Source organism: Astatotilapia calliptera, chromosome 23 (genome assembly GCF_900246225.1).
Source record: "Astatotilapia calliptera chromosome 23, fAstCal1.2, whole genome shotgun sequence".
Lineage (NCBI taxonomy): Eukaryota > Metazoa > Chordata > Actinopteri > Cichliformes > Cichlidae > Astatotilapia > Astatotilapia calliptera.
Window position 1 is genome coordinate 8,000,392 of NC_039323.1, and position 12,016 is coordinate 8,012,407.

Here is a 12,016-nt window from a genome sequence, read left to right on the forward strand (position 1 = left end):
TTTTACGTATGAGTGGAAGTCAGATCGATAGATGTGCATTTTTTGTGGCTTTTGTTTTTATCAGATAAGAAGTGACTGCACACCACTAGCATCCATTTCATCTTTAATCACACTAGCATTGGTCATTTTTCCCACGGCTTTATTATTTTACATGTTTTTTCACCAGACAACTCCCTCCTCCTAAGAACAGTGACCTGCAGTGTGCTTCCCAGCACACACACACACACACACACACACACACGCACACACACACACACACGCGCGCGCGCGCGCGCGCACACGCACACGCACACACACACACACACACACACACACACACACACACACACACACACACACTGAACTCAGAGAGAGACTGACAGATCAGGACAAGGATATATGCAAGATGGCATAGATGATGCTATCGCCGATGTAGCCCGCATGCACATGCTTCAGATAATTAACCAAGTGACTGCACACCACTAGCATCCATTTCAGCTTTAATCACACTAGCATTGGTCATTTTTCCCACGACTTTATTATTTTACATGTTTTTTCACCAGACAACTCCCTCCTCCTAAGAACAGATATGACTAGCCCTGTGAAACTCTCTCTCTCCCTCTCTCTATCTCTCTCTCTCTCTCTCTCTCTCTCACACACACACACACACACACACACACACACACACACACACACACACACACACACACACACACACACACACACACACTAATGTAGTCTAGTTTTCCGTTGCCTGTCACATCCATTGCTTTCTGACTGTCCGTATTTGAAAGCACGTGGCAGCGCGATTTTAGCTCAAAGCAACTGTTGCAATAAACCACAATACCGTCCTCATTAAGTTGATTAAGTTTACTCTGTGAGTTAATTATTCATTCATAACGCACCTTATCTGTCATCGTGTTCACGTCAAATAGGCATAGAACATACATTTTGGCCAGTAGGATAAATGGGGTTCTTTTCCTTCCTGCAAAATGTGAAAATAGTATATTCAGTTGAAATTAATGCAAAATTTTCATTTTTCTTCACCTTATTAAACAAAGATTTCAGTTCTTCCCTCTGTCATATTTAGTATTTGAGCATCAGACTAACAGATCTGGCTAAAAATCACATGAAAATTAAAGAAAGCCAATGTTTAGTTTTTAAACTATAATTTCCATAATTAGACTTTGCATTTCCAGTTGCACTGCTTCACAAAAGCAAAATAGGGCTGCAACATTCAAATAACCCCCAACACACACAAACTAAACCTTTGGTTAGATTTATATCAGATCTAGTGAACCTGCACAACCAAGCTCAGGCCATAAATGGCACTGCCAGCTCTTTGAAAATAGTGCCATGAAATCGGATATGTTTGCTAAGCAAGCAGGTAATTACTAATGCCAAAAAAATAGGGATTAAGTTAGCTTTCCGTTGATGAACATATATACTTTGGCTCACTCAGTGCATCATTTAAACAACGTTGGTGTGTAGAATGTATTTATAACTAAACCAGGATGTGTTCATAGTGGTGAAGGACATCTGTAAATATGTATTTGATGCAGTTGCGTGTTTACTTATAGAGTATATGCTTGAACCACAAAATCACCGCATGTCAAAATGACAGGCAAATAAAACCTGCAAATACTCTGCTGCGGCACATTATTTTAACTGATAAGAAGAACTCAACATGCACAAGTGCTCCTGTTTTTCATCTGTGTACAGTGCAGCAACTATCACACAGTTTCGAACAAGCTCTATGTGTCTGAAAAAACATATTTGTCATGTAAATATTTTAACAACATAAAAAAGAAACGAATTTCATCCTGAATCTTCTGACATTTAAAAGCCTCTCCAATCAATTCTTAAAAAAAGAGTATCACAGACCTCGCTCTAAGGCTCAAATAGCTAACACATTGAAACCAAATCTCTAATTTAACTTGCTCGAAACATTAGCTCCTGTGAAAGATCTTTCAGTTACCACACAGCAATTTTTCCATTTTGTATACGTGTTAGGATTACGAAAAATAAAAAACCCAAATTGTCTCATTAGCATGTGAAACACGACAACTTGTTGTCAAATCCACCATATTCTTTGTATGTTTAATTGAAAATTACATCTCATTCATTCACCTTGTGGTCGAGGAAATGACTAGACTGTATCGCAGCTTGGGTATTGAAGATAATGAATTAAAGATTCTTCTGAGAGTCACAGTGCCAATAATGCAGCAAAGAATTAAGATTAATGAGTTAAGTCAATGCAATGAAACACACAAACAACAAGCTTTTTAATATATTTGCAAAAAAAAAAGCAAAAACTTGTTGCCCAATATGTCATAAATATAGAAAATGGAACATGCTCTGAAAGAGTCTATGAACAAACCTTTGTTTTTCTTCTGTAGCCAGAACACAATTTCCACCCACAAAACCATGATTGTAATATTAGAATGTTTTGACTATTTCATGTCCAGGAGGCATCCCCTCTAAACTTCCAGAACAAGGTTTTTACTGTCTCTCTCCCCTAAACATTTCCTGTGATGAACACGGTACAGAAGAGCAGGAGAAAACACTGGGATGGAGAAGGAAGTACACTGTAAAAAATCAAACTTGCAGTTGTTGAGCTTACAGTCATTTCTTTCACAATTCAACAATAAAAGTTCAGTTGGCCCATAAACTCAAATACATTAAGGGTTTCAACTAATCATTTAACGTTTTGGAGCAAAAGTTGGTCTCAGATGAAATTTATTGCTGGCAAAATGAATGAATTCAAGTTTTACATGAGTTGAAACTGTTGGCGCCTTTCTGTGCCTGAGTACGCATGCGCATCTCATATTTTTGGATGCTACGGGGTCTACTTTGCGCTTTTGCAAGGACTGAAAGCCACCTGCCCGTCTGCCTTAATGAGAACGTGAGGCTAGGAGCTGGATAGATCGTTCATCTCAAGTTTCTAAAGGCAAGTAATGTTTCTTTTATTATATCAGACAGTATATGTTTGAACAGTCTCAATTTGTCTGTTAGAAATATCACAACTGAAGTTCTTCGTATTTTTCCGAAACTTAGCATAGTATTACTTTCTTGGCTAAGAAGCCTTGTGGCTTATGGGTATGTGTTTACTATATCATTTAAGATTCCATGTCACAAACTACGTGCCATGTCACAAAACAATGAAAATCCGACAAACTTCGCTACTAAAGAGGCGCGCTCATATCTGACAAGCCTCCGCGACACCCCCTATGCGTATTTCATGAAGTGCAGTCTGTGGCCGCCATACCACCGAACGAAACAAAATAGGCTGGCTCACTCATGACCAACGGCAGCAACCCCCCCACCGCTATTTAAATAAAATAAAATAAAGTTCGGGGGCGCCTGCTGCCATGTCGTTTAATTTGTTCGAATCACATCTAGCCAATAAAATGTGTGCTTTAGTTTCTGTGTGAACGGGGTGGTGGAGTCCTCATGGCCAGCGAGCTCCACTAAATGAACTAAATGAAATATGAGATGTGACAATATAGTTTATATCGATATAGTCTACATTATCATTATACTCGTGGAGCCGCAAGTTTGCCTCTCTTTCGTCCACTTTTGTCTCTACGCTGTGTTACTCCGCCTCTCTCCTTCACTGAACACAACTCCCCCTCCCCCATCGCTTCACCTGCAGGCAACGACAAGATGGACACGGCAGCTATCAAAGAGGAGCTGGTCGGTAAAAAGAAAACATTTGAAGATTACTATTTTAGTACTGTCAGCGTAAAGTTAATGCCATAACTGCATTAACGGGGCAAATCTCCGTTAACTAGTTACCGCAGATCACCCCGTGCGTGGGGCTGGGTGGCGTTAGTGAGCTAACCGGGCTAACGCGTTGACGCATGGCCTAAAATCCTTTCATCTCAAAAATCGACAGTCTGCCTTATGTATGAATTCTGGTTGTGCTTACTGACCTCGAACCAATTTTATGTGGTACACAGCTTAAAAAAATATGTCAAAAAATGTTTTGGTACGACTTTGGTAAGCTATGAAGCAGCACTGCTTGATGGATTGTTGGAGCATTACGGCTACCGAGGAGCCTCGCAGAGTGATACGTACTCTGCTTCAACGTAATATTACCATATTATGCGTGTAAGGACCATAAATGGCGCCTGTAAGAGACACGGTTACAAAGAGGATTTCAAACTCCAGGCTGTCAGTTGCGCAGTAGAACTTGGAAACAGAGCAGCTGCAAAATCTGTCTTTGTTATTATGCTCAGCATCTTTTATTTTACATTTTGACTGCACAATTGTGAGCTTTTTGTTATGCACAAAACAACATTGTTTTGGTTTATTTATGGAGCACCATTAATAAATGCACTGATAATTTAAACAGATGCTTCAGGAGTTTTATCCCACTCATACTCTCAATCCAATGTTTGTCATTCTAAGTTGTAAAACCAATCACACAAAATTATCCTTGGCTTACATAATACATCCCAGTATACTGTTGGTGCATTCCATGTAGAATACAATTTGTTAATAATAAATTAAATAAATTAAACATTTGATGTAATGTATGTTTTGTAAATTATTTGTTTTACTGTGTTTCACATGGCATTTTACAAGGCAGAATCAGCTCACTTTAGTGAGCCAAAAAAATTAGGACAGGAGAAAAAAATTCTTAAGTAATGTCAGGAAGCTGGTATTTTATTTTAAAACTAATTGCTATTTTTATTTATTTAGAGAATTAAAAGCCAACTCCAGACCACTGCTTGTCCTGATTTATGAGGGACTGATGAGGAGTTGGTAAGGAGAGGAATCAGAACAGGAGTGCCTGCCCCCCGCCCCAAACGCATTATCAGGTAATGTAACTTTGGTAATTTGAGATTAATTCAGGTTTCTTTTGAATTGTTGACACTGTCCTCTCCTCTCTTCTCATTATAGCTTTTGTATGCAGTGCCAGTTCTGCTCTTTTGTCTGTTCAAGCCAAGAAGTACTCTTAAGACATCACCAGCTATGACATAGAAGAGGATTTCATTTGCCCTGTGTTTACAGTGACTGCGTCTGTTCGTTCAGGACACGAGGGGCATTGAAGTCTCACCTCAGCAGATCACACAACAGGGCTAAGAAAAGGCAGGAGATCTCAACATTTTTTTGTGATTTTTGTGAATTTAAGGAAAACTGCTCACAGCATACATTTATTTCACATATTTTAAGGCACTTAAAAAAAAATCAGACTGTATCCTGTCCTTTCCAAAAATGTGACTATGCTACCAACAATTTAACAACCTTTACGTCACACACAAGCAGAAAGCACAAAAACTCAAAAGATATAAAAAACTGTATTAGACTGATTTCTCATGCAAATGCATGTCCTAGTGAAAGTAGCTCCCCTGATAAATCCTTAAATACCTCTCAGGAGCCAGAGACATTACCAAGTGGTTCAGGTGTAGCATCAAGTGATAAAGAGGACAATGAGTTTGTAGATTACCAATGTCTTGAACATAAAATAGCTAGACTTTTTCTATGCATGCAAACATTGTTACATGTTTCTAAAAGTGCTTTGCAGAGAATTATTGAGGAAATTAGTGACATTTTAAAATTTTCTCAGGTTCATTCATTTCAAAGAATCAAACAGGTGCTTGCTGAACAGAACATTGAGGCAGATGATGATGTAATTAAAAATATAAATGATGCACTTTTCAAAACCAACCCATTAATTATCTCAACAGAACCAAAAGGTGCATTATCTACTGATTACAAGAGAAATATTTATTTCAAGAATAATTTTCATGTAATTGAGCCTACAGAGTACATCTACAAAGCGAGAACTAGAAATACATTTGTTTATGTCTTAGTAAACCAGGTCTTGGAGAACTTATTGAAAGAGAAAAGTTTCTTTGAAAAGTTAGCATTTGATAAAGAAATTAGTGAAGGTTACAGATCATTTAGAGATGGGCAGTATTTCAAAAACAACAAGCTTTTAGGATTGCAAGATACTTGCATTAGTTTAGCTTTGTATATTGACGACTTTGAAATATGCAACCCTTTAGGAACATCTCGAAAAATTCATAAAATAACTGCTGTCTATTGGGTTGTACTCAACTTATCTGCAAGGTTTCGTTCTACATTACACTCAATACAGCTTGCTCTTCTTGGTAAAAGTGTAGACGTTAAACAGTTTGGGTATGATGCTTTTCTTTATCCACTCATTGAGGATTTAAAATGTCTTGAAAGCACAGGGGTGTATGTTGAATCTTTAAATAGTTTTTTTAAAGGGAACTGTATTTTGTGTCTGTGCAGATAACCTTGGGGCTCACAGCCTTGCAGGCTTTTTGGAGTCCTTTAATGTCGACAAATTTTGTCGATTTTGTAGTATTGATAAACATCAGATTGCAGCTCTTGATCCTACAGAATTTCCATTAAGAACTGTGGAACAGCATAACATTTTTCTAGAAGAGCTTGAGGATGGTCAAAGACAAAGTGTGTGTGGTGTCAAAGGTTCCTGTGCCTTAAGTGCGTTGTCCTATTTTCATCCAGTCACTGGATTTCCTCCAGATATATTACATGATTTCTTTGAAGGTGTTGTCCCTGTGGAATTGTGTTTGTGTCTTCAAGATTTAATCAGAAAGGGTTTTATTACATTTGAAGGATTAAACAAACGTATAAAATCATTTCCATATAAATTCTCTGATAATCTCAACAAGCCACAACAAATTACAAAAGCCAGTTTTGGAACAGGAAGAGTGAGTGGCAATGGACATGAAAACTGGACACTTTTGCGTTTGCTGCCTTTTATCATTGGGACCCGTATACCAGAACATGAGCCATCATGGGAAGTATTGATGGACCTTAAGGAGCTTGTTGAAATTGTTGTCTCGACAACTCTATCAGAAGAAATATTGTCATACTTGGACACCAAAATATTGGATCATCGACGATTACTGATAGAGACTTTTCCTGATTTTAATTTGAAGCCAAAACACCACTATATTGAACATTATAGTCATCTTGTGCGTTGTTTTGGTCCCTTAGTTGATTTGTGGACTATTCAATTTGAATCTAAGCACAACTTTTTCAAGAAAACTGTGCATGATGTCCAATGTTTTAAGAATATACTACTAACACTTTCTTCAAAGCATCAACAAATGATGGCATACTTGTTAGATGGTCACAGTCTTTTTAAACCAAGTCTGCATGTTGATAATATTGACACAGTTGACATCTGTTTCTTGAATGAAAATCTTCAGAAGTGCTTGAAACTGAAATATCCACAGGTAAAAGCTGTGTCATTTGCTAAATGTGTTTATCTGTATGGGACCCAGTATGTTAAAGGCATGATCATTTCATCAGGACAACTGAGTGGACTACCTGAATTCTACAAGATACTGAACATTTTGGTAGACTCTGGGAAAGTGTCATTTGTTGCTACAAAGCTCTCCTCTTGGTTTATGGAACACTACAGATCATATCGGCTTGACAGCAGCTACAAAGATCTGGAAATACTTGACCCAGAAGATTTGAATGATTACCACCCTTTAGCTGAATACTGCGTAGATGGACAACTGATGGTGACACCTGTTACGTGCCTCCTGCATTGAAAGTGATGGTATGTATTATTCATAAATAGTTTTCAGTTGATTACTTTGAATTTGTCAATTATTTAGAATTGCGCCCTTTTTTTTTGGTTTGTCTTCACAGGCCCTGTTACTGCGAGTCCACGTCAGTCCAAAACTTATCAGAAAAATCCAACTGTCCACTGTTCCAGAATCTGTGAAGCAGCTTCAAGATGAACTACAAGCAAAGCTTGGACTTGAAGGTGACTTTGCAATACAATATGAAGACCCAGATTTTGGGAACGCACTTTGCAACCTGATGGATATTAAGGAGCTACCTGCTGGACGGGCAGTGTTGCACCTCATTTGGGAGGAAAATGCATCAGCCTCGCCACCACAGACTCCATCTGATCATAGCGCTATCTCATCTATTGATACAGCCAGTGTGAGTTCAGCATCTTCTTTCAGCCCATCCTCATCCACAAAGACCTACATGCGTAGCACTTCACAGTGGCCAAATCCATTTCCTATCCCAACCTTTTCCTATGATGTAGCGTTAAAACTTCGCAAGGGCAATGAGGTATATGAGAAAGCAGGGGCAAATTTAAGTGTAACAAGAGACATCAAGATGGAAATTCTAGACAAGTTGGCACAAGAAATGTTTGCAATCAAAGCGTACCCTGACAAGAATGAAATAACATCTGTTGCACAGGAGCTAGTTTCCAAACATCCCTGCCTCAAAGAGCCTGGCAATGGCACAGGATATGATGGTTGGGCAACAAGCATTAAGTTCAAGCTTGGCAACTACCGTTCCAAGCTAAGTAAAGCTGGATGTAGTGAAGTTGCAGTCAATCGAAAAAGAAGAGGGGAAGAAGATGACAGTGGCTCAAATAGATTTTCCTTAAAGAAACCAAAGCGAGGTGAAGTCAACTTTATCCCTGATGGCCCAGAAAACTACAATGATGAGTCTCTTGAAAATGAAAGATGCATTTTGGAAGATGAAATGAAGAAGAGGGATAAGAACATGGCACTCATCACCCAAAAGATGGACATCACATTCTCTCTCAGGAGGAAAGAAGTTGTGGAGATGCAGCCCTTGGTTAAGGAAATGCAGCTCAGATGGCCAGCTCTCTTCTTGAAAGAACAGGTAAGATAATCTCTTAAATATTTAAAGGAAAACTTCCGTTTTTTTTTTTTCTTCTTCCCTTTTTCCCCAGTGTGGTCTTATTTCTAAAATGGAAAACGTTCATTTATTCACCCAGAAAAATTTCAAGGCATTTGGAGTTGTTAGAAAGAAATTTTAATCCCAATGTTACGAGTCAGTCGTTTTGCAAGAGAGAGCTGAGCCAAGGTTATGGGGAAAGGATTCACTGAGACAACTAAGAAATGCCTGAATTAAGCCAAAAACCACTCTGGAGGGTTTTTAATCTAAGGAAATAACATTAAAATGTGTTTAAAAGCTCCAAAAAGTTGATTTTACATGATATAGGACCTTTAAAAGCATCTGTTTGTATCACTCCAATATCTTGTAGAAAAGGTTGAAGGCTCGCGATGAGCTAACAATGCTAGTGGTAAAATATAAAAAAAATACTTGGCTCTAAAAATATGAAGCTAATTTTGGTATTACCAACAACTATTGAAGTGAAATCTATTTACTTGTCAACTTGCTGTGTATAATAACGGATTGCTTTTATTTCGCTCTTCTCTGGGCACCCAAAGCGCTTTACAATTCCACTACTCACTCACTCTCACATTCACACATCGGTGCAGGGAAACCACAGTTGTAGCCACAGCTGCCCTGGGGTAGACTGACAGAAGTGACGCTGCCATATCGCGCCTCTGGCCAACACCAGTAAGCGGTAGGGTAAAGGGTCTTGCCCAAGGACACAACGACCAGGACAGAGAGAGCTGGGGATAGAACCAGCATCCTTCCGGTTACAGATGAGCTTCCCAACCCCCTGAACCACGGTCGCCGCAATGACTTGTCTTCACTGGGCATCTAGAATCTTTTGGTGCTGACCCTTAGCAGGCAACAGCCATGAAACTCACAGAACAGGATTGAGAAAGTCACTTACGTGTTATGAAAGTATACAAATTTGACCACAGGATGTTATTCTTACTTCATTACTACATAACTATATAATTAATGGAATTTTTTCAATGAATTTAAAATACAATTTATTGATTTATTTCTTTTCTGCAATGAATCCTGTAACAATTGAAACCATTATTTTGTCTTATCAACATTTGATTAGGTATTCTATAGACTTACTGTAAGATCTGCCGATCAGATTTTTCTTGGGGTTTTTTTTTTTGTTTTTTTTAATACGTCAGTTATAATTTGTACCACCACTACCACTAAAGGAAAAAAAAAAATCCAATCAAGGCCTGACCAATAGATCAACCGAGACTAAATGTTTTGAAATTAAGCTCTTTTAACCAAATTTGAAAACAATGTGATTTTTATATAATGTACCTTTAAAAGTTTTCTTCTATATTTTTTTTGTTGCTTTGTAGATTTGTGCGGAATTCTCACGCATTACCACCAAGGATCTCATGGGGACCTTCTTGACTGCCCTCGACACTTACTCACTTCGGCTGATTAAGCTGTATCGAATTAGAAAAGCTGCTTTCCGCAATGACATGGATTCCCTGTTGCAGAAGTTTGATGAACAGGTAATATATAAAAATGTATTTGTGTCTGGTTTATGAGGAACCTGAAGTTCCCACTGTAACGAAAGATACTTTATTAAATATTTACTAAATTGATGTAAAAATTGTTAGTTTTCAAAAAGTGTGTCCTGAATGGGATTATAAGCTAACAAGCAGCGCTGTGTTTGGCAGATTGCAGGTAATGACAGACAGTTCAACTCTCATCCCACTCATGGCACTTTTTGTTATAAATGTTGTAATAAGTGTGCTACATTTGTTGCACATCAAAATTACTTAAAAAATAAATAAATAAAAAAAATCTGACAAAAACATGACCAATTATCTGTAATAACTCATTTCAACATCTTATTTCTTAAGGCTGTATTTTGAGCAACAACACTTAATGTGTTTTAAAAACAAAATGGTAGGTTTATAAATGAGACTGAGTCTTATTTGATTTCCTTGTTTTAGGTCTCAAACATAGTCCAGCATCGACGAACCATCAGTTTGGAAGGGTTACCGATATTTGTTCGCGACGACGAGACCAAACTCTTCTTAACATGTCTGGTGAGTATGCAAATCTACTCAATCTTCAGTTTTGGTTTTCAGAGACTTATATGTACTGTTGTTTTTTATTTTGCATAGGATACAGATCCAGTTGAGAGGGCAACCCGAGGTGTTACGGTGGGCATCCTCACTGTTCTGGAGGACTACGTGGGACCCAACTCGCAGTCCACAGTGGTCAACACTGCCATTGTTTTGGAAGAGGACATTATTCTTGATGATCTGCCAGACCTTCCCACTGCCTTTGCCTACTTGTTTGGCCTACTTTATGGGCTCAACATGGAGTTTCCCAAAGAACTCAAGTACACATTTGAAGCTGTGCAACACATTTTTATGGAGTTGACATCTACCTGTTCCCAGAGGATAAGAAGCTTCAAAACCAAGCTCTTAACCAAAGTCTAACCTATTTTACAACATGTTCAACTCAAATACAACTTGTGTAAAACAGAATGGCAATTTGTTTTGATTTACAGTTTTTGGGTTTCGTGGCAAGTTGCTCTGAAAAAAGTTCATTTCTGTCTTTAAGAAAACTGTAAGGTGCAGAAAGTTCTGAATCAATGTCTTCTGTTCTAACTTTACTTAATGTGGCTTGCATGACTGATTGCAGATTTCATGTATAACATGTTATTATAAAATGTTGAAAGGTTTTATTCTAACTTGAGCTGTTTTAAACAATTTTTATAATCTGGTTTTAGGTACATTTGTACTAGTTTTATAACAAATGTGGCGCGATACTGAACTTCACAGGAAATTGGAGTGTTGATTACTATTAAAAGACAAGTGGTGGAAAAATTTGTTTGAAAGTTGTTTGCTGTATGGAAACCAGATAGAAGTTGTTCACATCCTGCCATCTGATGTTTTGAATCCGTTTGTTAGTGACTATCTATCAAGATAGGTTTGATATTCTGTCTGACAACACCACCTTTAAAATTGGATGAGTAACATTTGTTACAAAAATTTGACTTTTTTTGTGTTTTTGGAAGGACTTTATTTGTGGCTGAATGTTGTCAGTATGTTAAAAATGGCTGATCTCAAAAGTCAACATTGTCAGTGGTGCAGTTGTGTTTGAACACAAAGTTATTTGAAAATCAACTGTGTAAACATTCATTGGTACAACAGGGAGCACCTCATGAAAACTATGAAAGATACTTTTTCTAAACTTTAGGAAATTGATTGGCAAAACAAAAAAAAATATGTTGTGTAAACTTTAGGAAATACGTTGCCGAAACTAAAACTAATACCTTGTGTAAACTTTAGGAAATACGTTGCCGAAACTAAAACTAATACCTTGTGTAAACTTT

General features: G+C 37.8%; 1 protein-coding gene across 1 annotated transcript; it reads left to right on the forward strand.

Annotated features, from left to right (window-relative positions):
- Window positions 1–5,130: 5,130 nt before the first annotated feature.
- On the forward strand, window positions 5,131–11,507 carry LOC113015650 (uncharacterized). Its single transcript, XM_026157735.1, has 5 exons — window positions 5,131–7,552; window positions 7,645–8,646; window positions 10,017–10,175; window positions 10,623–10,718; window positions 10,797–11,507. Exons 1-5 carry the CDS (start codon window positions 7,550–7,552, stop codon window positions 11,115–11,117), a joined length of 1,581 nt encoding a protein of 526 aa, XP_026013520.1. The 5' UTR covers window positions 5,131–7,549; the 3' UTR covers window positions 11,118–11,507.
- The last annotated feature ends 509 nt before the right edge of the window (window positions 11,508–12,016 follow it).

What these genes read in the sequence shown, in the direction of transcription:
- LOC113015650 (XM_026157735.1), top strand. An exon ending in CTCTCTTCTTGAAAGAACAG is followed by an intron (nt 8,647 to 10,016) that starts GTAAGATAATCT and finishes GTTGCTTTGTAG; the next exon opens with ATTTGTGCGGAATTCTCACG. An exon ending in AACTCTTCTTAACATGTCTG is followed by an intron (nt 10,719 to 10,796) that starts GTGAGTATGCAA and finishes TATTTTGCATAG; the next exon opens with GATACAGATCCAGTTGAGAG.